The 26,569-nt window shown below is 42.3% G+C and overlaps 2 protein-coding genes across 2 annotated transcripts; both read right to left on the bottom strand.

Annotated features, from left to right (window-relative positions):
- Positions 1-213: 213 nt before the first annotated feature.
- On the bottom strand, positions 214-16,691 carry LOC142795576 (uncharacterized; the record flags this gene model as incomplete). Its single annotated transcript, XM_075886083.1, has 7 exons — positions 16,308-16,691; positions 7,953-8,179; positions 7,535-7,739; positions 6,106-6,363; positions 3,944-4,080; positions 1,366-1,576; positions 214-295 (listed from the first exon to the last, which is right to left on the bottom strand). Coding segments are annotated over exons 2-7 (1,118 nt in total), but the record flags the coding sequence as incomplete, so codon positions are not given.
- Positions 16,692-17,678: 987 nt separating this feature from the next.
- On the bottom strand, positions 17,679-26,353 carry LOC142795575 (uncharacterized). Its single transcript, XM_075886082.1, has 3 exons — positions 26,163-26,353; positions 18,899-19,278; positions 17,679-17,954 (listed from the first exon to the last, which is right to left on the bottom strand). Exons 1-2 carry the CDS (start codon positions 26,265-26,267, stop codon positions 19,072-19,074), a joined length of 312 nt encoding a protein of 103 aa, XP_075742197.1. The 5' UTR covers positions 26,268-26,353; the 3' UTR covers positions 17,679-17,954; positions 18,899-19,071.
- Positions 26,354-26,569: the final 216 nt, after the last annotated feature.

The raw sequence follows: 26,569 nt of genomic DNA, 5'->3' as shown, positions 1-26,569 counted from the left end.
CATTTTCAACGTCACATGCAAGAGGAGGATCTCACCAGAAGTGACATGCGGTGTTTCAAAATTTCAGTCAGTGCAATTATACACAGGCAGCAAGGGTAGGTGCCGGCACTACAAGGAAGTCTGAATAAAGTCACGTGTGACACGGCATGCACACATGACACATCACAACCGCAACCTGACATAGCATTCTCATTCTTGCATAGTGTCGCTCACCTCCACATCACATGTGTTGTGGCTTCACTGTCTGTCCGGTTGACCGAAGACAGCCGACTTAATGCCACCTTCAGGAGTATGCCTGCGTGGAGGACATTAGGCACGTCAAGCATCACTACATATCGAAATAATTTCCTGGAACGTCACACTGCCATTTCACAATTCCTGAAGTGAAATACATCGTTTGACTGCCTCACAGTGCTACGACGCTGTTTTCACCAGTCGTTTTCACCAGTAAGGACACTTCTTTGACAAATCTTGGCAAGCGAGATGTCACGTTGTGGTTGAACACAGGAATTTTCAACATATTACAGCTTTTTATTAAATAAGCTTGAAACATTCTATTTTGTTTTATTACACACAATTCTCATTTTACATTAATGCGATGTACCGAATTACTATGCAACTTTCTCAGTTTAGGAAAAGTACATGAAATGTTTGATATTTTAAAAAGTAAACAATAAACTGAAAAAATAATTGTGCCCTTTAAGTTGGCACCCAAACATATGTAAACTAAGCATGTTTAATGAAAATCAATAATTTAAAAAGTTAGAAGAGCAGCTTCCCCAGTTAAATGAGAAATACTTCCACATTATAAGGGTTTCCTACAATATTTACTTGAGGGAACTCTTGCCCAGGTGTCTATGAGAGCTGTAACGCACACTGCTTCAGCCAGCAAGGAAATGATGGGGTAGTACAGGTATTAGTCTAAGCTTTTAATTTTGGCTCCATTAGGCTCCGTGCAGCCCGGAGGTGCCTTGTTGCAAGACGAAATTCGGCAAATGTTAAGCAGTTTCAGTTCACCAACGTAAACTTTTCAAGCTCACCAACTCGAATTGGCTGGCAAAGTTTAGACTGACATAGTTTTTTTTACCGAAACAAACGCCAAAACACAACAATAAACAAAGCATTGAATGCATTTGAAGCCGCAGGCAGGAAGATTAAACAAACCCACGTACTTCCCATTATTCCTTTATGGCCCTAACAATTGCAGTACCCCCGCTCCCTCTGGGTAACAGTAGGGAACTCAATGCTTTACACACATCAGAACTTGCATGCCTATTTCAATGTATACGTGAATGTGCCAATGTGTGTGTGAAAGACGCCTAATTCATATCTTTCAGCGATTATCGAGTTTTGTCACCCACATACTTTTGTTGTGGTGCGTGAGGCAGTGCACGAAGACGTCGACGTGGTGCGATATGTTGCGGCCGTGCTCCAGTGAACCGAGGATGCGCGGCATGTTCTGGCACTGAGGAAGCGACAAGGGTGCCTTCAGCAGGCGCCCGTCGTCCTGGGAGATCAGTGCCAGTGCCCTCTCTAATTTGGACACTGAGAACGGTTCGGTGCTCGGTTTCTCCACCTGCGTGAAAGCAGGCAAAGCTCACCGACTGTGCCGTAATGATGCGGGATCGAACGTTTTTATCATCTCAAGCTTATTCACACAATAGATGTGACCCCGAACAAATCGCTTATGTCGTATGTGATGCATCGCGAGAAAAATTTGCGCTATAAGCGAGGATTTCCGCATTGCTGACCCGAGGATTCCAACTGTAATTTGGGCCGCCGTCGTTAAACGAATCAATCTGTGCAAACTGAGGCAGGATCACGGGAATTGCTGACATGGTACACAATCCACAGGTTCGAATCACAATGTTATCTATCGTGTTAATACAGCTTTAAGGTAAGACGCTGGTCTCCTGGGCCAAATTATTGCGGGAATATTGACTTTCTGTAGCATTTTTTTTTCTTGCGATCTAGACGTTCAAGAGAATCTATTGCTGCAATAACAACTCATTTCGATCATTACTTACTTTTATCATTACGCTCAAAAGTCGGCCTTATGACCATTTTCGCTTGCAAACACTCCCCGAAATAGAGGCACCTTTTTCCTATTTTCTGTGCCATTACCAACGTTATCTGTTGGAGTAGTAGTCAGATTTTGATTATTAGTGTTCCAATAAAAAGCTTATGTGTACCTACTTACTATAAAAACAGTAAACATTGTGTTATAAAACAAAATTTCATTGCACGACACAAGTGACAAAAGTACTGGGATTCCCTACGACAATATTACATATGGTAATAGCTCTGTTTGAACAGAACTAAATTAGAGTGATGACCTAATAGTGATCTACAAATGTTCTAAAATATGCCCATATAAATTTTTATAGGCTATTTAACAACAAAAGTGCAGAAAAGATGGACAAATAGATTTTTCATAATTCATAATTTATCAAGAGAACCACTCTGGATAAAAAAAGTGCATATTTGCTTTTAGCTTGCAAAAGTGTGCTTTGACAAAAATTTTATTGGTGTATGTTAAAGGCTGATTAATTTTTTTATAACGACTACTGTCTGCTTTTAATAAGGAGGAATTGTGGGCCACATGAGTCAGAATTTCACCATAGTGCACCTTGAGCCCAAATATTCTGCCTCTCCGTCTCGTCCTGCGTCAAACCCCATGTAACGCAAGTTAAGACTACCAGTAACTAGGAAACCCATTAGATTTCTGTTCAGCATTAGCGAACATGCTAAAGAAAGAACTTGTTCTTGTTTAATCAAAGTCACTTTGATAATGTTTGTGTGTGTGCATGTTTATAACCTATTTGTGGAACCCGTCCAGTGTGACCCCATCACAGTTATTCTATGACCTGCCTCATTCACTTGGTGTACACCAAAATGTGCATGGCGTGACATGTATTCACAATATAAAATCAACGGCATGACAGATATAAACGAAAGACATTGCGGTGGTCACATCTTTAGCGAGGACATCAGAATGTGCCCGACATAAATGACATGACATTTATGCCATATGCCATGTACAGGATTTACCCTCACGGGAGCAGCACTGCAAAGTATTCCTTCAATGTCGGCAATGGTTGACTAACGCTGGTTATTAATTACTAAATATTGACTAATTCTTGCCAATGTTTTCTATCCACTTACAGCAATGCATCAAATAAAACATATGTGCTACCATGCCCCTGGCTCCCTCCTTTAAGAAACACTAAAGAGCAAAAAAAATTTTTCCCGTATTACTAAAGTACAATTTTTACCATGCCGAAAACAAATCTTACTGCGACATGATGCTTGGCAAACGAAAAAAAAAACAAGGCAAAAGCAAAAGCACGTGGAGCCGCCACCTTGAAATTCCCGCACCAAACACGGTGCGACGTCGTAAATCTTGAAGGCATCTACTTGGTCCCACGTAGCTTCTATTTATAAAGTTGAAGCACATTGACATCTGTGAGTGTTCTAGATCTAGGATACAAGGTTTCAGATAATTTCGTTGTGCCAATGTCCCCAAAATAAAAAAAAATAATTACATTTGGAAACATTTAACTTTATGCACGATAATTTCAGCACGAAATTTAAAAATAAAACTACAGCCTTGATTTTCTCCGGTAATAATAAATTTATAATAGTGAAAAATGTGGCATTAGAGTTCTCTTGTGAGTGCAGTTTGGCGACCTAAAGCGAGCCATTGCTGCTTTTTAGCGTTTCTATAAGTGCTTCACACACAACGATCGTTGCCCTTTAGAAAATCTGGCCCCAGGTTTTTCACGTTTATTCCAACTTTACGTAAATAAAACCAGTTGCAACATTCGTCTCTCAACACCTGAACTCAATCAGAAAAATACCATTAGAAATTACCAAAAAGAACAGGCAGAGGTCTGCAAAATGAACGAAAGCCTGAGCTTGTGTCACCGTACGGCCGACTCACCTGCATAGACACGACAAGGTCTGGCAGCCCATCGTCGTTGCAGTCAGTCACGACGTGAAAGTCCGAGACGGACTGCAAGGTGCTGCCGCCCAGCTGTCCATCGCTTCCGTGGTCGTGTGCATACCAGAGCAATGCACCTGCGATAAAATAAATGTACATGCCATACGACTGTGCACGGTCGACAATAGGGACACAGTCGTAATGCAAGCACTGACGCTACAGTGAATCCACAAATGCAGGGCTTAACGAAATATTTATAACTGAGAAGCAAACTTCGTTTTGCAAATGTGGCTCCAAATGTACCAAAGAACAAGTTGGAGAAAGAAACTGACCTCGCTCTCCTCATAATCCCTGTGGCCTCTTTGAAAGGATAAAATAAATGTACATGCCATACGATCGTGCACGGTCGACAATAGGGACACAGTCGTAATGCAAGCACTGACGCTACAGTGAATCCACAAATGCAGGGCTTAACGAAATATTTATAACTGAGAAGCAAACTTCGTTTTGCAAATGTGGCTCCAAATGTACCAAAGAAACAAGTTGGAGAAAGAAACTGACCTCGCTCTCCTCATAGTCCGTGTGGCCTCTTTGAAAGGCCTAACTGCCATAGATCTTTTTTCTTTATTTGCAATTCACATGAAGTTGAACCACAGTGATACCATTCAGCATACCATAGTTGCGCCGGCGTAATGCACCTTTTTTTGCTAACTGCAGTGCTCAGATTAGTGTGGATGTGACGATGCATCTTTTTTTGCCCACACCAAGGCATGATAGGAGTAATGTATGTATTTTCAAAATGTACGACTATGTTTCCACTAGAAATGGCATAATAAGGCTGCGGGAGTCATGTTTTGTTCATATTTCTAGAACGCATTGCTTTACACAGGGACAACATGTCACATTCTCGCAGCCATGGTCTGCATAATTTTGAGAAGGAATATGACACAACATCCCAGGAACCTTTGCTCGTAAAACTTGTGATTTTTCACACGATACATTTCTTTTTAAAATAAACTAATGTAAAAAAACCCACATGCCTTGATTTAGGTTTCTATTTAAGAACCGTTCAACACTTGGCCCTACAACCCACACAATAATCGTGCCATGATTTCGGCACATAAAACCAAAGATTGTAAGAGATATGTTGGGTTTAACGTTTTAAAACCACCATATGATTATGAGAGACGCCGTAGTGTAGGGCTCCGGAAATTTTGACCACCTGGGATTCTTTTAACGTGCGCCCAAATCTGAGCACACAGGCCTACAACATTTCCGCCTCCATCAAAAATGCAGCTGCTGCAGCCGGGATTCGATCCCGCGACCTGCGGGTCAGCAACCGAGTAGGCACTAGACCACCGCGGCGGGGCAAAAGATTGTAAGAGGTACTGACAAGAATTTTCAAAGCCGACATTACTCTGCCACACACGTCTCCTTGTATTCAGATCTGAGTAAATGTCAAGACAGTAAATAATAATATTTTATTCTGGTATAAAGTAAATTTTTGCATACAGCACATACTAAAATCAACACTGGTGTGACAGCAGGCTACAGTATCAAATTATGCTAACTTAAAGAACTGCTATGGCCAGTTTTGATGACATCCAGGCACCAAAACATACAAAATGACTGCTGGCACATAACAAACAGAGCTATGCAATGGAGCGGCTGGTGCATGTACCTGATGAGAAGCTCAAACCTTGTCACGACGACAGGGTATATAGTAGGAACCAAAACTAGCTATTAAGAAAGCATTCTAATCAGTTTCTCATGCTGCATTCACATTTACCAGTACATTTTCCAGGCTCATAAGGGCATGGCTTTTCATTTGCAGCAAAAGGTGTCAAATTGTCATGATATCAAGTAGCAAAGATATATGTAATGGTCACTTGTGCTTCTCCAATGAAGCCGCGGTGAGAAGCGACCGAAGAAATGGCACAATATTCAATTCAAAAACCCAACGATAAGCTTATATTGTACTTTTGGTGTCTACCTAACCAACACCTTTTGAAGATATGTCGTAATTAAATATTGATGGCATACTCACACTTGCCAGCACATTTCCTTCAGCTCTTAAGGTCTTAGCCTTTCACTTGGCGGCAAAAAATATAACAGCCAAAAATTTGTGCCAGCATCCCTCAAAACTGTTAAATAGTACTGACCACTGGACTTGTTGACTGCAGCAAGCAGCGAGTTGGAGCCGTCACCCAACACAAAGCAGACGTCGAGAAGGCACTGCTGCCGTACTGCGGCTGCGTACAGCTCCTGCTTCCACATGACGGAGCCCGTCATGCCGTTGAGGGCCATCACCCCAACCATGGCTGTTTCGTTGTGCTCAGAGTACTGCTGAAAGCCCAGGTGCACTGTGCAGTCACGCTCGACATCATCCTCAAATGAGGCCTCCACGTTAGATGTCAGTGCTGCATCGAAACACAGTAAACATTTCTTTGTTATGACTGTGACTATCGCTATCGGAAGTCGCGGAGCAAGGAACATCACTGGTGCCCACGTTTCAAAGAATATTAAATGGGTACCCAGATAGGTAACTTGTCTTTTTCTTGACAATGAAATGTTCCATCTTGGGGTAATTATCGAAGGCAAGTGCCCTCGTGGACTTTCGCTGGCTACGCGACTTTTTTAATTGAGTGGCTTTTGATGCCTTCAAGCCTTCACCTTTCCCAGAAAGTATGACGTTGCTTGAATAGTAACCAATGGGCACCCTTTTGTCGGTTCTCAGTGCCATCATTCTACATCACGCACAAAACACATGCCAACATCAGCTTTCAATGCCATCATTTCACATCATCCATAGCACACAGCCGAACCTTATGTCATTCATTGGTGCTTCACGTCTCTTTCGAGAGATCCTCCGCAGCTGTTGTCGAAACTGCATAACTATATCCACCACTTTTGACAATAGAAAATGGCGTTCCACGAGAAAAAAAAAAAAAAACTCACAATCTTTAGAGGAGTGCCGATATAGCTTCAATGCTCTACCTCAGGTGGATAGATGACTGGAGTCTATACCATGAAACTGGCATGAAGCTGAACTCCTCAAGCACTTGATAACGGTCATACAGGCACATGTAATGGCCATGCCAGTACAAGAGTTTTGCCTTCAACTTGGAAGCCTGACATCTCAAAGAGAAACAAACTCAAATCAAGAACAAAAGTGAAGAGAAAAAAGCAGATCTACTTGAGTAACTGCTAAAAGCTATAAATGCAAAGTGAACAAGCGCAATATGCCTTATGTTACGTAGGTAGAGCTTGGAAATGGTATGAAAATCGCATAAAAAAGAAAAAGTAACATTAACATTCAGTGTTGTGCAGAGTGCCTTTTAGTGTGAGACTAATGTAAATGTGGTCCCCCTCGCTCATGCCACGAACCCAAGCAGTTTACACCAAAACACCACTTTGAAAAAAAAAAAAAAAAAAAAATTTGTATGCCATTGAACTTCTCTGAACTTCTACGTAAACTTCCACAGCATTTCCTGCCTTTTGAGGGTGCTTGAAGGATGCTTTAGAAGATGTTTTAAAAGCTGGAAGCTGGACAGAACTGAGCCAAACCAAGCATAAAGTCATGGCCCTCACCAAGACCTTGGTAGAGGTGCGTCCAGTGCTGCATCACGCTGGGCACGCTCTCCAATGGCTGAAGGCTGTCGTAGCGGCATGGCAGAAGCCAACCAAGGCCTATGACAAACAGGGCGCTGCATGCCAGGCTCAGTGCAAGGCAGCACTTGCGCCACACTGACAGAGGTGCTGTCCCTTCGCTGCTCCAGTCGGGAACACTGGAGGCCTGTGTATCATTTATTTGCATGTCTGTCAAATTCATAAGGCGCTTTTACAGGCATTAAAATAATGAGGGTGTGATACATGAAATCAGTCGGGTGCATGTTTGTGCAACCAAGCCAAGAGACAATTTCACGTGAAAAACTATTTTAACTACGTCCTAAAAGCACTAAAGCACCTCCAACAATCTGGCATGGAGACAACACAAGTACAAACTCACATCAGCTTGCTTGGACTCCAGACGTGTCATGGCTATGTGCGCTGCACATGCAGAGCGTTCAGGAGCTGCACCGACACGACCGTTTGCAGTCGCCACGGCACCGGAACCCGCGAGTGCAGCACTGCTGCGACGTTGCACCTGCCGATCATCAAGCCTCACGACTTCGTCGTCACTTTGGCTCTGCGGCAGCGGAACGTACCGCTTCGGAGCTCCGTTGAACTTCATGGCTGCAGCAAGAAGACGTAACAATGCCCAATGTGTCAGTGGACTCCCGTCACGTTTTGTGATCAACTACAGAATCCATTGTTTGCCGAGGCTGGGCATATGACGCAAGACACACGATACACCTTGTGGAAGGCCGCTAAAGCTGAATTTTACAAGCCCTTTCCCATATCACAGCAAACAAGCAAAACAAAGAAAGATCAATGCCTCATATGCGAAAACACGTGTATCATTCATTATTGGTTAAACAACAAAACAGAAATTGTGAGGAAATAATTTCACTTACCACTGATGCTAGTAGGTATGAATAAACAACACTAGGAACATAAATCATTTAGCACCTAAAGATTGAAGACTTCCTAAGTGACTGGTGCTCTTTGGCAGAATTGAATATGCAACTTTAACTGTGATCATTTGCATATATACTTTCTTTAAATATTACTGTTTTTGGCTTGCTATTTCTGCCTGGATTTTTTACTTTCCGACTATTGTCTGTGCTCTCGCTTCCATAACACAATTTCTAAGAGTGCGTTGAAATAGAATGAAAAATGAAAGAACAAAGATAAATTTTGACCTGAACAAAGACGTCACTGAAATGTTATCTATCATTTTGTTTCAGAGTAAAAACTTGTGAGTTTTCAGAGTAAAAACTCTTATGGCTTTTCAGTTCAAAGAGAGAATTGGCAATCAAGAACAACTAATGCCATGCAACACGAGCATTATAGCAAGAGATTCCAAAATAAAGATGGGGATGTAATCACAATGTGCAATAGAGTACATAAGAAATTCACCGAAAATTACAATACTGCTTAATACAAACTCTGAGCACAGCTTCATGATGGTACAATGCCGACTGTCTTTGAAGTTTTGGCTTTCTGCAGCTGTAGCAATGTAACATTCATTACATATTGCTACAAATACTGCCTGCACTCGATTACTGTGCACTGCAAATGGCGTGAACCCAGCGAAATGCCGCGAACTGTATTGCGACAAGCAATACAATGTTTTTTCGATACAATGTTGGTTGGTTATACGCGCTTTTGTATGACATGCTTCTTATATGGACGACCATTTATGGAGTTGATCATTTATGCTAGTTGCCCATTTTGCTGGTTGCCCTTTACTTAGCATACTAATTTGTTCGATGTTATGTGTGATCTGCTATCAACTTTACCCACCCCTGCAATGTTTCCCGAAGGAGACGACAACATAGGTAAACAAGTAAATTATCTGTTGGCTTCATATTACTGCGTATAAAAGAAATGAACTTCTCAAAGAATCTGCCTTCTTTCGTTTACATCTGAAGCTGTAAGGGATGCATAATGTGAACATGAGTTTAGCTAAGGTCACAGTAAGTTGTTTCTTCTTCCACTTTCATTTTGTCAACACCGTGCCATTCCATCCTTTCAGATAAAGCTACAATTCACTTCCTCTATGCCTTCCTTGAATTCCCTATCTATTGCAATCACGAGTATCTACATGGCCGAAAAGAATTGCACCCCTCCAATCTCTTTTTTATCACTCCGAAAGAATGTCAGTCAAGTGAAAGCAAGTGAAATGAGGTATAGCCAGCCACCGTACTTGAAACAGCAATACGCAACAACGTAGCCCGTTTCACAAACTTTGTTACCCCGTGCCACTTAACAGCAGTGCCTCTCTTTACACTGCCATCCTTCAACTCTATCTGCATCAACCCTAAAAGGCTGCCATAGGCCTGTGCAGGCTTAGGAGAGAGGGGGGTATTTCGGCAGTTCCTACCAGGTACGAAGTAAATGTACAGGGCACATTTTTCACACCTCCTCCTCGGTGACTACGCCACCGACTCTGCTCCCACTCGTGCACACACTTCTACGAAGACTGTACATATATCTATGCATAGCACTTCCCCCACACCTGCACATTTTTCTTATCTGTTGATGAAAATTGTCTGCATCACTTTACAAGATAATTCCATGCATTTCAATGTCACCATAACCGACTTTTTCTGTTAGCTTTCTTTAGTATATTGCATCTTTTGCTTTTTTTTAGTATATTGCATCACCTTACTAGAGCATTATCGCTCTCCTTCTTGCATCTGCATTTTTCAGTGGCTGAATGCGGAAATGATTTTGTTTTCCCAACTCATACTAAGTATTCCATGAGCATTTTAAAATAAGAAATTTACATAAAATCAGAGAGGCTTGTAGTTGCCCAATTCATTCATTCAAGATGCATACATGAAAGGGTGTTATGTAGAGATCGAATATAAAACAGAGAGCACTTTGCAGAAGCAAGGTAAAATAGGCTCTACCAGAACTATCACGCCTCCAGGTTGAGCAAGCGGCCCAGATAACACCACCCTAGATATAGTTTCGAAAACAGGACCTGAATTCACAAATCATCTCTATATTTCGTGAAAAAAACTTCAAAGGCAGTATAATAACTGACAAACTAAACGAAATCTATTTTTTTCTGCTAGCTAACCAATGTTCAAACTGCACTAAAATTGCCTTGATATCTCAGATCTGTAACACACTGCTATGAGTAACACAGAAAAGAAAAAAAAAAGCATACATGTAAGAAGAGACAGCAAAAGAGTAAGCACATTTCTGAAAATAATGTGGTACCAGAGACCACATCCCGAGCTTGATATGGTGGGTGGAAAATTGTAAAGAACACCAAAAGCTTTCGTATTTTGTTTGTTCAATTACAGCGGGGCTTTTGAACATGCAGTAACATTGCACAGCACATGCTCCTCCAGTATTTTGCCGCCATCGAAATGCGGCTGCCAAGGTCAGGATCGAATCCACAGCTTTCGGGTCAACAGCCACGCACCACAACCACTGTACAACCAAGGCAAGCCGGAAAGATAATTTGGTGGTGTCTTTTCAAAACGAGCGGCACTGAACACCTCAGCGTTCCAGTAGATGAAGTACTCGTTGAAACGAATTCTTCTGACACAGATTGGTTTCAGCTTTGAAAATGGTCAGGCAAGGTTATATTTTTTGGTCGTACTTATTTAACTTATGCATGGACTTTGCACTAAAACAACGCAACCTCGGAGACTGGAACATAGGAGTGTAAAACTAAATACGCTAAGGAACCAACTTACAAAGAGCAGAAGAGGGCGCATAATACTTAGAAACTGTCATTATGACGGTGAAAAAAAAGAAATAAAGAAGGCCAGCCTCTTTCTGGACACAAAAGTGAGATTATATTCAAGGCAACAGCTGCAGAACAGAAGACTCAGACAAATAGAACTGCAACAGATGTTTTAGAACGCTATATTTGTGGAATTTACATACAACAATGAAAAATCCAGAAAAGAAATTCAGTGAAGCATAACAGGCTATCAAAGAAAGAATTTAATGAAGCATCAATTATTACGAAATACAAGCATGCAAACATAAAAAAATAATAATAACAGAGCTAGTAGGTAAGTATTCATTCTAAAACAAGATTTACAAACTGATATTTGCCCAGTTTTAGGCCTAGTTCTTTTTTCAGCAGATATCAGTTGTAGCTTTGTAGGTGTAGCAAAAACATGAAAAAAAAAAATCTAGACTTTCTTGAACTAGAAGGATGCCACAAAGGTTAAAAAATCCCATTAGCTGTTGCATGGACCAACATCTCGGTCATAAGAGAGAATAATCCCAGACATTCATTTGAAGAAAAGGCCATGAAACAACAGCTCTCTCATTACGATCATGTGATGCAAGTTCGTGCTATGAGTATAGCTACACGATGGGCTGGTCGGTATTTATTTGTAGTTAACATTGCAGTTAGTACACATTGCACATGTTAAGAGACAGAAGACAGGGTGTCGATTGCACACTACCAGCTGGTTCATTTAAACCTAAAGGGGCCCTGCAACAGTTTTTTGAGTAACCATGCAATTAATTCTCTGGAAGAGCTTATTGCCTCACAAATTCAACGCCGCAAATGTTAGGAATCCATCCAGTACGAGCGGAGTAAAAGATTTGTCACACGCTAAAATCCCATTCTCTCTTTTCTCGTCCCGACGAAAGGACTGGAAGCTCAGCAGGGAGGGATGGCACCAGCAAAGAATATAAATCATGTATGCCGTGTGACCTTGAGCACTTTTTCTTTTTTTTTTCTTCTTGGAATATGCAGATTTTTCATTGAGATCACCCGCCCACGTGTGGACAAGTCGCGCCTCCCGTGGCGATCGCTGCAACAACTGCCACGTTCAAATTGGCCAATGGCTGATAGAACGGTCGTGACGAATGATTTCTGAGCTTATTCAGTCACTTGTCGAGAGAGGAGAAAGCAATCTTTAGCTGACTTTGATAATTATTTGTAAATTCCAGGTCGCATGCTGCGCGATGTTATTTGGCTTGGGTGTTCTCAGAAGCAGCTACTACCGATCGGCAGCATTTTGTGACCATGCTCAAAAAGTTTTGCAGCGCCCCTATTTAACCATTATGCAGGATCCTGTCGAACGAGCCTGTACAGATGCTCAAATAAAAGATTCAGGGTAAGGTTATAGGGGCTGATAACCGCAGACAGAGAGGGTCAACACGAAAAGAAGACAATAGCAGAAGCAGTATAATGTCGAAGCTGTCACGCTCTTTTCTGCTAATTGAAATCGCGAGTTTGTGAGAATAACACAAGGTGCTCAGACACAAATATCCTCACCTTCTTTGGTAATATTCAGCGTTTCCAGTATTTCCCTAACTGTACCCTCTTTTGAGAGCATGACAGCTGTCAACTCACGAATAAGAATTTGCAAGACTTTTTTGCAATGCATAGTACAAGAAATCATGGTGCAAAAGTTACTGACAGTTATAATGGAAGATCAAAGAAAAATTTTATCACCTTTGCACGACATAGTTACACGTTATTTTACAGGCCACATAAAAACATCTCAGAGTGCGTAAAAGACTTAAAGGTGATGAATAAGCCTTATATGTCCCAGGTGTTTTTGGCCATTTTGAGGTACTGTATTCCCAGTAACTGAAAAACACTTTTTTTGAAATTTCCCACTCTCATAGAATTTTTATATTTTTTTTACCGCTAGGACGTAAACACTGAGTTGATTGGGCACCTTTGAAAATTTGTGGCACAAAAACTGTAAAGTGTATAATTTCAATTCCACTTCAGTAGTTTTATGCAATTACGCACAATACAAGAAAAAATAATGAAGTTGTTATTAAATAATGAAAGAATTACTAAATAATGAAGGAATTTTAAAAATTGCTTCGAAAAGCTCACTTCACCTGCCAAAATTATTGGCAACACTGTCTGTGTGACGTCATGTTTGGCATGTCAACGGAAGTGACACAGCCAATGGCATCGCTACTTTGGCCGCTACAGTGTTTATTGCGCTTTCCACAAGGCGACGGCGGCGGTGTTTGGCACGGGTATAGAACGGGAAAGCTTTCATCCTTCCTCTGTAATGTTTGGCCGGTGCTTCGCAGGACTGGCTTTCACAGTTTTCATACTATGTGCCGGCGGAACCAGTATACGGCCTCCGGCTCTACCAAATCATACGTCATACGCAGACAGGGCGCTCGGTTGGGTTTCGGTATTGCACAATTTTGCTTATTAAAAACTATTTTCAGATTTCCTGAGCATTTCAGCTATTGGGCGCTCGTGACACGAGTGTCTCAGGAACATAGAAACCCCATAACTTTGATATGGTAAAAAAATAGCAGGAGTTGGCCTTTGCGGTTAGAAAACAGTTGAAGAACATACTCGGTCACAAACACTGTTTACATGATTTAGTAGCTACAAGCAGGTAATCACTGTCAAAGTCAGTTTTTCACTTTGAAGCCACTCAAATTGCTTGCCTTGCTTCTTTGTAAGCTCTCATGCGGCTCTATCTGCAATGTAGCATCGATTGTGGTCAACGTTTTCCAGCAAATTGACTATATTTTTTGCCAGGTTTCAATACTACTTTAGAATTTAGGCTCGAGCAACACTGCCATCATTAACCGAGAAAAACAACATTCAATGTTGGAATCATTAGGACGTTAAACCTACGCAAACACATCAAAGAGTCAGCAGCACAATCCCATTACTTCAACACTTTCACCACTCAGTTTGCACGTACAACTCCGTCTAATTGAACAAACAATAATACTCATGTTCATTAGAGCATATCTGTTGTCACCCTGCACGCAATTCAGTTTGAAGGACGCTGAGAAGGTTCAACGATGAAGAGCTTGCCGTTTCCGCATTAAGCACCTCAGTACGTCATCAGCATTTGTACACACTTACGAGAAAACTGTATTGGCTGCCGTAAATTTAAGCTTGCTGAAGACTTTCTTTACCCTCAGCATCTCAGCTTATCGGAAGGAATGACACGCAAAATATAATGAAGCTAACAATCGAAAGAGCTTGAACTGATATGCCCTCCGAAGACCAAGTGCACGCAGAAAGGCACACATAGTCTTCGACCTGCCTTGGAAGTTACCCGACAATTTCCTATACACAGCTGATTCGAGACACGAATGCTGGCTTTCGTACGGAGAGATTTAAAAAAAATGTATCGCAAGGGTGGAGCACATTCAAGGGGCTCGCCTTAAGGTGCGCGTTCACTCACTAGTTGCATACAGAAAAAGTTATTTTCTGCAACGAACAAATACTGTTTAAGAAAAGCACGTATGTGAGAATACGCACAAAGTACACTCTTCCCAAACTACAAAAAAGCGAGTTTTCTTATTTCAAATTTTGTCATACCTTGTGCCCTTATGACTAAAATAAAGTTAATATAGAAGCCTAAACCACTAGGCATAGCATCTTTCTGGTCAGCAACCATGTTATTATTTTTATCAGTGCACCACATTGAAGTCAGGGGCGGCACCAGGATTTTAGTTACCTGGGGAGAGGGGGTGGGCACCCACGACAAGCTAGTTCCTTTAGGGGCGGCATAGATACTAGGAACATATGCATTGTGTTTTTACTATGCTGTTCTTGAAGGAGCGAAGGGGGGCAGGAGAAAAAATTTGGGGGGGTGGGGGCAACAGCCCTCCAGTTCTCGCTGGCGCCACCCGTTATAGATGGATCTCACCGACGTTTATATCACTGTGTCACCAGGACTTGTTGGCAACTACATTATACTTAAAAGCATTAGCAAAGGATTAATCGACAGAACATCTACACACTTAGTATGAAAAGACAGCATTTTGTTCTATTGAAAGACACTCAAATACCTAGGTACAGGGCCATGCACACTGGTGATCCCTTTATTACCTAAGCATAAGAAACGAGATAGCTTCACGTTTCCAGCAGTTTTTTGTTGCTTTGTTTTCACTGACGAGCCCTCGGATATACACTTTGATTTTCATGCTGTTAAATACCATGAGTAATCCGTCTTCCTACAGTCCTATTCTATTTTTATGATGTTAATTACTGCTGCCCAAGGTTCTCCTTGTTGAGCTGTTTTTATTCGTTTTCAAAACTAATTCTTTGAGTGGTTTTATTTATTTTTGTATCTCATCATACTGCTAAAATTACAAGTACTGTGCCTCTTACTGTACCACATAATTTCATGGCCTGTGCTTTATTATTTCATTATGAATTCGAATCAAGAACAGTAAATATCACAGATACTCTACTAAAATAAAGAATTCTCTAGAGAGTAATCTTATAATATATATATATATATATATATATATATATATATATATATATATATATATATATATATATATATATATATATATATATATATATATATATATGCATGAAAGAAACGACGAAACTTTCACAGAAGCGTGGTGAACCAGCCTTCGTTAGAGTAATGACGAAGACTGGTTCACCTGCTGAAAACGTCAAGTAAAGACGCTTCCGTGAAAGTTTCGTCGTCTCTTTCTTGCATACAATACGTCGGGTCAAGCGTGAATGACGTTCAAAGAATCTGAGTCCCGTCGGAAGCTGCCCTTATCTCCGTCCACCAATTAAGGTATGCTCAGGTAACACCTGTAACGCTTTGTGAGATTGGCGACACGTTCGTTTAGCAGTCGCGTTCAAATTAGTTGTCCCACTCATACTCGTTCGCGTGCCTCTGAGAAGATATTGTGAACGACACACCGGGTCAGTGCAATACCTTCAACCAGGCGCAAAATAATGAACGAAAGAAAGACAACGACGTCAACTCAATCAGGTGCAAACAGGTGTAAGACTCACCGTTTCAGAACGATTACCAGGCGGTGTAAAAACAGGTCAGCAGTATCCGGACGTCATTCCAGAGCACGGATGACGGCGAACCAGCAGAAAAACGACGTTTCTGCGATGATGCATTTGAGTTCAGATGTCGCAGACACGAAACCAGCGACGGCGGAGTCAGCGTCGCCGGCTCACTGCCGTGATGAACGGCTCGAGCGGCGATAGACGCACACCTGCGCTTACAGAAACATGCAGCTGGCCAATTGAGCTGGCGATACGACTAAAAGCCGGCGCGGTTTACAAACACCTCCGTTGCGCCAGCTTACGCGTATTCCCCGCGGCGGCGTCTGCACTACACCTACGATCTCGCGTCGGGTCCCAGCCACAGGACACCTACCAACTTTTAGACATTGGATTGGCTTCGGATTCGCTTAGTTTCGAATGCCGGTGGAAACACTCACTTTTGGTTTCGCTTCCAACAGGCAAACCAAAGTCGAAGCGACGTTTTTAACCGCACTGTAAAACACATATAAGGTCGGGGTAAGCGGACTTGCCGATCTAACGTTTTTAGCCATTGTTGATAAGGCCCGGCAAGCCGCTGCTCGCATTGGGATCCCTGGACGAGGTCATCGTCTGCATGCGAGAGATGGTTTTAGGCATGCACAAGGGTGCCCCTCCGGGAGCGGCGGAGTCGAAGCTTTAATCGCAACGCCCTCCCTATTATGTAAATGCGCCGGCTTTGCGGCGCCCCCCCCCCCCCCCCCCTTCAGGGTGCACGTAGGCAGGTCGCAAGAGCAGACGTACAACTTCTTGAGCACCTATAATAACGTAATCTCCTCTGAAGAAAATCGAGCCTCTCGTTGTGTAAAAAAAAAAAAAAAAAAAAAGGTGTACCATGTATAATAAACCACAGCTAGATTCTATGGGTTGCTGCTGCAGGATGTGTAGTGAAGGCCGAACCGTTCGTCTGTGTTCATCAATCTTATCCAAACAACCTCCATGGAAGGACACGCAAGAGCAGTGTTTCAACGCTTACCTTTGTACATTTCACTTCCTCTAATGCAATTTCTCTGAATGAACACACTCTATCGGGGTTGTTTATCCCTCCTGCTGAAGTTTACCTGAGCTACAAGAGTGCTTGGACCACAGCTGCTTTGACCTGGGTCAGCTGGACTGATGTATAGCATCTAAGATTGTGCATACTGAAGCACTTCCAATTAGCCAAACGCCAAGTAACGTCTACCAAAGCATCCACCATATGAAGTGCACAAATCAGAACTAGCGTGTGTAACAGTAATTTTGGAGACTACATGCATCAGCGGGTACTGTCACAACAAGCTCAAGACGAGACCATTATCAGACCCAGGCACGTAACAATTGAAACATTATGGATGTAGTATGGCAGGACAAGGAGAAAGATTTATTATCATGACTGAGATGATCGCAGCAAGCAGGATTTCAGGCCTCTCCTGAGCCCCACTGCACTTATGCATTTCTGTTCAGGTCGGTCTGTAATGTTGGCAGCCTGGTCCGCAGCCAGGGTCTTCATGACCGGATCCGTAGACCTCAACAGAGTCTACTAGACTTCTTAAGTCTCCAGGTGCTCTAGAATTCGTATGTGAGGGTCCACGGGGCATTGAGAAAGGAGAAAAATGTCTACCATTCAGGCTGAAATGAAGAAAAGTGGATGACAGTGAGAAACAGGAATGGCAGTAAAATACTAATAGCTGGCGTTTTACATACGAAGACCACAAAAGGATTTTGAAAAACAATGTCACGGAGGGCTCCAGGCGCTTTGATCTCATATTTTTAACACGCACCCAATTTGAAGCACTAGATCGACATGGCCCCTCCAGCATTTCGATACTATCGAAATGCAACTGCTGTGACCAGTATTTCACCACAGACCTTCTATTCAGCAGTTAACCATTAGACAAACGTTGTGGATTGCCAGAAATAGTGAGGAGAGGGTAAACTGTGTAATTAAAGAGAAAAAGGGTTGCTTGACCATTACTAAAGAGCTTATGCATAGGAGAGGATATCTGACATGCCTCCCTGGAGGCCTGCATTGATCCACTGAAGGTATGCGAGGGCTCCTTAATGAATCCTGCATAGCGGGCCTTGTGAGCTTAGTTTGTGAACACTCGGCAAAGAGGTTGGCAACCTTACATACACGACGTAAAATACTGAAAAAGTATGAATGACATGTAGGGTATATTCATTACACGATATTATGTGTATGCAGGGAAGCGCCACACCACAGGCTGGTCTAGTGGCCAGTCACTAATGAAATGCCAAAACTCATCGCAATCAGAATGCAAACCATGTCAGAATGTAGACGAAAAAAAAAATGCTTTTTTTTTTTTTTTCAAAATACATGTCCTTAAGATTTCCATTCCCACATACTTCGTAAAACAGGTCACACCTGCATATTCGGTCCTCTTCTTTCTTTCTAAAATGGCTGACAGTGACAGCTATGTAAGCTGACAGCTACAAGAACTGTACATTTGCAATTTACTGAAACCTATTTGGCAATGACTACATAGTTGACCAAATAATTTTCAAAAACATTAAGAAAGTGAGAGTTAATTACACCACAAGTTTAAACATACCATCATATCTATGTCCTCGAAGCGATTCCCTGAACGGCTGTTGCGACTTCATACCGTCAAGTATGCATGCTTCAGCATATGCCACCCGTTCTCGGCCTGGTTGGTGTAGAAATGGCTCCCAAACTTGGCATTTTTCAAGGCCACCAGGTTCTCCAGAGGGTCAAGTGTTATTTTCAGTCGGTTCCCCAAGTCTGCTGCAAATGATTTCTCTGCTTAAAATAATACTCCAGGTCGCGGCCATTATCGAGTGTCTCCAGCCTCAGTAGCTGCGTGTCACGCTGCTTGTGGCGGAACCACCACGTTGCCTTAGGCAGCCTTTGCGGTGCCCGAAGAACTCGCATCAATGCAGACTTCCTCGGTGGGAGTGACGCGTGGGCCTCCTGCAGAAGGGCACAATGAAGCGTCGACGACACGAAAATTACGCGCACGACATTGAAATGTCTTATCATTGGTCACATAAACAAGAACACCATTGCGCAGCACAACAAACCTTTTTCAGATAAGAAGGAAAGCTTAGTCTGCACCCTACTAAGTGTATAATCTTTAGTTGCACAAGGACTCCTGCTATGCTAGGAAGAGGCCTGTGACAAGTTAACTGCAATACCACTGTAGAAGTAGTAGAGTGAAAACAACCGTCAAAGCAAGTGTGAAACTTTGGCTTAAAACGATTGACAAACAGACGCTGCAAAAGTAAAGACAAGGAGACTGCGTGGGCTGCCAGCTGAATAACACTACAAGCGAGAGAGTCCACAGGCCGCGGTGAGAGAAAAAACGAGTGCCTTTAACACAGCGATCAAAGGAGGCCACAGCTTCAGTGCTGGCCGAGAAAAATAAATGCCTAGCAGGTACTCGGGCAGTATTGCGGAATTAGTGAAGCGACTCATTACAATGTCTTGAGTTTTCGTCGCTATCTCATCTCATATTCAATTACTAAAATCAAAAGAGAAAAATTACACATGGAGCCCAGACAAGCATAAACCAGAATAAAAACTAAGAACAAAAGAAAACCATAGAGGAGATAGTCAAAAAAGCGAATCGGAGCATTTGGATCGAATAAAGTAATAATAGTAATGATAATAATATACAAAAATCAAAAAGAAGGAAAAGCGGGCAGAGCGAGTAGAGAAAAACAAGTAGTAAACAGTAACCTCAATTCGTATCTACTCATCCTAATGGGGAAAACAAAAACAAGATAAAAATTGTGCAAATTATTGTGTGGGAATATTATTATAATTAAAAAACTGAAAATATACAAAGCTGCCCTACAATTTCCCAGAGAAAGCCAGATTTCTAGATCAACAAGGAGGTCCTTTAAGCCTCTCCGAATAAACAACGCAAATATAGTGCAACTGAAGTGGAACACCATTTCTAGCAAAGACACCTGCCGCAACATCCTCCTTAACTATGAGGAACTGAGAACTGCTTGGTTGAAGATGGGCGCATAAAACGCCCCACCAACTGTTGTATTCAGTGCAACCGCACAGGGCGACCTCGGGATACTGCATATTCATGCAAATATCCAAAACCAAGGAGGAATATTGACCTCCTAGAGATTCAAAGTGGGCTACCAGAAGCCCCTTCAGACACTGTTCAATCAGTGCATAAGGAGGCGAGCAAACCACGTACAAAAGATGGTGGCATATAGGCTCTACAAGACCCCCCCCCCCCCCCCCCCAGACCCAACGGTGGGCAAATGAGAGCCATTTTGAGAACTACAACGGGTAACAGGTCAAACTAGAGATACAATCTCTAATACCTTTACGGGACTATAAGGTATTAAAAGCAAATTACAAATACGAGGATTACAAACGCAAACTCCTCTCGTGATTAAATCTTGGTTCATAAAAAGAAAGAGAGGGGAGGAGAAAGATGAATGAGAAATATACTGGATTAATCTATAATAGGAGTCCGAAACGAATGCTCCTCAAGACTCCTAACACATTCTACAAGGAAAAAGAAATTATCATGAAATGATTGTCTGCGCTCAGGAACTGTCAAACTGAAACTGCTCAAATGAACGTAAAATAAATAAATTTATGCATGAAAAACAATGCATGAAGAAAAATGTAAGAGAGCAAAAAAATTTTAAAAAGTAGATATAAAAGAAAAAATTTAAACGAAAAAGATACAGCAGCAAAAAATGAGGGAATTGTGCTTTTGAAAGAAAAAAAAAAAACAATGGAGCGAGAACAGAAAGAAAGAAAAAAAAAAGAATCGGGAGAGAAAAAAAAGACAAGTAAAGAAAAAAAAGAGAAAAAGAAGTTGAAGTAGAAATTCTTAAAATTGAGTATAAGTGAAAACTAGATAGAATTTTATTCTTCACGAGTGAAATCTAAGAACTATTGTGTGTCACAATTAAAACATTTTCTTCCTCAGAATCATAATCATGCAATTACATATCTGAAGGTTAGGAAATGTTTTAATGAATACTTACAAGTCAACCATTATTACTGTAAGCAACTCGACATTCTGTCGCACTTTGTATCCACAAAATATCGTTATATAATAAAAATGAAACGAAAATCCAAGAATGACTCCAACTCTATGTACCTACTCTGCATCTGCTACTAGGAAAAAGTAATGAAACTGGTATGCAACCCAACTTCACACTAAGCGGTAGTGGGGTGGGGGGGGGCAGCAACTAAAGTCGTAATTTTACAGAGCACTCACTTCGGAAGGGAAGTTTAACTCGGCAGTCAACTTCTACTCTTGCAACAAACTAAAAAACCAAGATTCCAAGAGAGCCCCTTAAGCTGCGCATCGCAAGAATTCATCAATGAAGATTAAACTCAGCCGAACATGTTAGCAGCAAGACTTTTCAAACCAAAACAAGAGCTTTTTATTATTTCTGGTTGGACTGCGGGTGGAGTCTGCTTCTCCTGAACATCCTTCCTTCTCCAAATTTCACTTGCCTCTGCCCTGTTAATTTCTCTTTTCCAATTGGCTTGCCTGCTACATTTTTATGGTGCGGGCTAAAGATTTTTTTTTTTTACCTCACAACAAAAGGTTTTGAGAACTACATAGTGGACAAGACCCCAGCACAGAAGACGAAAGGACGAATGCTTTTCCAACTAGCCCTCCAATACAAGTGGTGCCTCATCACCAGTGCCATCGAAATTTTCAAATAATTGCGTTACAAGCTAGCACATGCTTCTCAGGGTCATAATAGTTGAACACAGTGCTGAACAGTATCGAAGATACATGTATCGTAGATAATCTTTCTGTTTCTTGACTTTACATCGCGATACATGTCTCAAGACATGTATCAGTACCTGCATTTTCATACATAGCAGAATGTATCGTGTATGTTAAGATACAAGATACCTAGTAGCGCATGGTTGCAACGTAGTTGGTGCATTCCTTCGGGAAGGAAGGTTTGCGCGAGAAACGTGGCACACCAAGCCAGCAAAAGACGACAGCTGCAATGTCATGTTTGACTTGGTGTGTAGCAATTCTTGTGCAACTTTTCCTTTCTCATGCATGATACTGCGATCGCACCACCACCGTGCGAAGCAACGAATGTTGCCCAATGTGCGTTTCTCAAGCTGACAATGCTGCCACTAAATCACCAGAATAAAATTAAAGGTAGTGACATTATTTTACCTATTTGCCAGCTTTCTAGCGAGGATAGGCTATGAGCTATGGGCGTTCTAGAACAAAGTGACACGACGATGCTTGCGTCGTCTCAACAGGCAAGTGTGCAAATGTGTACGCCCATAGAAATTTCTGTTTTTAGTTGTTTTTTCCCCCTTTTTATGTTTTTCACTCTGTCAGCGCTACTTGGAACTTAGCCACTGTCTTGTACCACATAGCCCAGTGCACACAACTTTCACAAACAACCTGATGCACTGTAGAGTCCTTATTGAAGTTTCTGTCATGCCATGCTCAATTCCGTAATCCGAAGAATGCGAGATGCAGGGTTGCCTTAAATGTCGTGGCTTTCACACATTGGCGATTTGAAGAATCTCGTCGATGTATGTGACTTGCGTGCAATAAGTTTGACTTATATGCAAATATTAATGAGAACAAAGAGACAATGATGGCAAGAAAAATATAAGGGACGTTATTACTAGTAAGTGTTGGGTAAATGTGAAGAAGGAAAAGTGGACAGAAAGATAACTTGCCACCGACAGTGAATGAACTTGCAACTTCCGAATAAAGCATCCGATGCTCTACCGCTGAGAAATGGCGACGGTCATCCCTCCGTCCACTTTATCGGGTATATATGTGCACTTAGACGTGGAAGTGGCCAGCAGCACTGCCAGTAGCCATTACGGCGAGCGGAATACATTTTCCATTTACCTGTTGGCGCCACGCACGACAAATCTTATTAAGAGCTGGCAGCTGACCAGTAATCTCTCGCAAACTACCTCAGAGCATTATCTCAGAGTGAGAAAGACCCCCCCTCCCTGATGGAATGCGATGCACACAGCCGTTTCTTACTCCAAGCATAGTTTAGGTAACATTCCTAGTAGTTATGTTATAGTGCTCGTTTGCACATAACAAAAGTACAGCATGCACTGCAGGAAAGAGCAGCGGAATGAAGCTTGGGGAAAGATAAACTGCTCCTGTTCCGCTAAACAGCTCATGTGGTGGGCATACAGGGCCTCGCACCGAGATGGAAAACAAAGGTAATGCGCACACAGTGAATACTCCTCAGTAAATAAAAAAGAGTATATCAGCGATTGTGAAAAATAAAGCATATCTAGTCACCCTGAAGTAGTATGCTGCAAACATGAAATACATAGCTTGACATGTGTCTATTAGCAATGCATTATTTTGCAACTAAGATTGCTCTATACTGGTAGGCTGCTATTTCTTTGATTATTCAAATACCATAATATTCACTGCATGAACTGCAAATTTGGTCATGGCCGTATACTCTGGTGAATCCAGAATTGCAATTTTGAACAGAATATACTTCCAATAAGAAAAACATTACATTTGTATCCCAAATATTTGCATGATCGAACAAGTATGATAAATCTGCCAATGAATAGAAGAACCAATTATAGCATTCATAGGATGAACTGCTATGCAAACATTCATGAATGAACCTCAATCTTCACTTTCCTTCCTACATCAACTTCATGTGTTCTTTGGACTGAATTTCTTCTTTCGAGTGCTAGGTTCCAAAGGTTTCATTATGAAAACTTGACAACGCGAACAAGCGAAACACAGACAGACCGTTTCACAATATATCTGTACGAACTAGCCCGCCTAGAAACCCTTCTCAACAGCGGTTTTTCAGGCTTCACACAGAATAAGTGACAATATTAATTAGAAGTAATAATGATGCCAAGATAAGTATAAGGGATGTTATTAAACGTAATTGTAATGTACATGTGAAGAAAGAAAAGTGGACGGAAGGATAACTTGCCACTAGCAGGGTCCTAACCTGCGACCTTCGAATAACGAGTTCGCTGCCCTATAAGAAATTTGAACGCTGCATTGAACGGGATGTTGGTTGGCCCAGAAGGCGACACTGCAAGTGATAGCACAGCGCCAAGGGTAGCGCTGGCTGGAAGCACAGACGCAGCGCTTGTATGGGCCAGCCGTGGCACCCGGCTGAGAGTCTCATAGTGCAGAAGCCCGTCGCCGGTGAGACTCCAGAGAGAGACCGGCTAACCTTCGGCAAGCACATCACTTCGCGAGAGAAGAGAGTGTTGTAGAAGGGGGCCATACGATGGACAAGGTTAGGTTAGAGGATGCAAAAGGTGCCACTGGGTTTGCTGTGCCCTCCAGCCGCTAGGGCTCCTGCCAGTGCGCGCCTGTTCTCTGGCAGGCACCGAGCAGTGCAGGAGGGATGAACTTCGAAATGATTGAAAAACTGGCAAGTTTTAGCTTAAAAACGAGATGCAGCATGGTTCCAAGTAATCGTGAAATTCCTTCATTAAATGAGTTTATTACCTTGCAAGACAACTTCCACAAATATTTAGAAAACCTGAGAGGTATAAGCATAATTACACGGATTTGTCAACTGCTTCAACCACTTCCTCCCTCTTTTCGTACCCTGGAGTGCACTGAAAGCTACGCCCGCAAGGGGTGACAAGAGGGCAAAAAGACACATCCCTTCATAAGCCCGTGTCATGACCATAGGTCAGCATAAACTGTGGAACTCACTTATCTTGCGCTTTGAGCTCATTCGAACTTTACCCGATATTTTCCTGGGCCGGACTCGCTGAGACTCACACTTGCAAAAAGTTTCTTCAACCAGATTCGCTTGGACTCCAGCTGACCAAAATGCTTCACGGCCAGACTCCGGCTGGATCCAAGTCTGAGTAAGTCCAAGTGAATCGACTAATGAACGAGTTCGCCGACCTATGGTCACGACCTTGAGCGCTTTCTCTTTATTACTTTGAATGCACGGCTCGATTTCTGTGTGATCGCAAGCTCGGGCACGTAAAGACATCCCGCGGCGCCAACGGTATAACATTGCTCCCCATGCTCAAATCAATGACGGCGGCCTTTGGGTTTATGGCGTGCTCAATTGTGCAGACGACACCATTTGTGGAGTAAAAGCGAACAATTTCAAGCTGACTTTGAGAATTTATTGTAAATTGCAGGGCTGAAATATTAAAGTTTAAGTCGAATGAAGTTCCCGGGAACCTCGACAATCAATCCGCAGCGTTTTCTGACCACGCTGAAAAGTATTGCAAGGTCTCTTTAAGGGCTCGTACAGGGCGATTCGACACGGAGCTTGCGAAGGAGGGGTTAACACAAAACGCCGGCTCGCCGCTGCTGTTTAATCCAGGAAAGTGTTTATAACACGTAGTGAAATCGCAGACAGTGCTGTCGATCACGGCGGGCGATCCTCGCAAAACAACTCTTTCCGTAGTTATGCTTTTTCCGTAGTTATATATTCCCTCTCACAGACATCAAATGCAATCAACCAAGGTACGCTCACGTAGTAACAAAGTGAGATGGGCCGCCCGTCAAACAATTCTACACTGCTCAAATTTAGCACTCGAAACCATTAAAAACGATCCTTGCCGATACGTGGACGGTGAACTGCCAAATTTCGACAAAATATACCATTTGATACGATTCGGGTACGCACAGCAGCACGGCGATGAACTGGGCACAACGGTACTTGAACAAAAAGGGGCATTCGGAATTCGTGAGCTAAAACACAGTCCCATAGAAGCCTTGACCTCCGAAATGAGGTGCTTCACATTTGAATACTTTCGCTAAGAAAACTCGACGCTAATGTGTCGAAGAAAGCAAACGACAATCCCCCTGCCACTCGATCGTGCAAGCTTACCTGAACAGCAGCAGCAGGTAAAGCGATACGCAGCGGAGCGAAACTTGGTTCAGCAGCAGACCATAGGTTGGAGACGCAGCATGTGCTACGTTCAGCAAAATCCATGCCTACACAAGCTCTGCAAGCTTCTGCAGTAACTTTACATGTGTTGTTGACTGTCGCTCCTGCAGCCTATTCCCGCCACATTTATATCGCGGACGTGTATGGACCTGTCGGGCAGTACAAGATTCGCAGCAAGGTGAATTGCTGCGGAGCTACAAATTACCTACGTTGATGCTCTGCAGAAAAAAATTTTATTGTAAAATTACAAAAATATTTATTTACAGTGTGCTAATCTCAAAGTTGTTTTACGTACAAAAAGAGGAAGTTAAGTCTTTGCTGCGCGCTAATTTTAAATTTTTCTAGGC

Source organism: Rhipicephalus microplus, unplaced genomic scaffold, assembly GCF_043290135.1.
Source record: "Rhipicephalus microplus isolate Deutch F79 unplaced genomic scaffold, USDA_Rmic scaffold_739, whole genome shotgun sequence".
Classification (NCBI taxonomy): Eukaryota; Metazoa; Arthropoda; class Arachnida; order Ixodida; family Ixodidae; genus Rhipicephalus; species Rhipicephalus microplus.
Note: the sequence above shows the minus strand (reverse complement) of the source record. Positions and strands in the feature narration are given on the sequence as shown.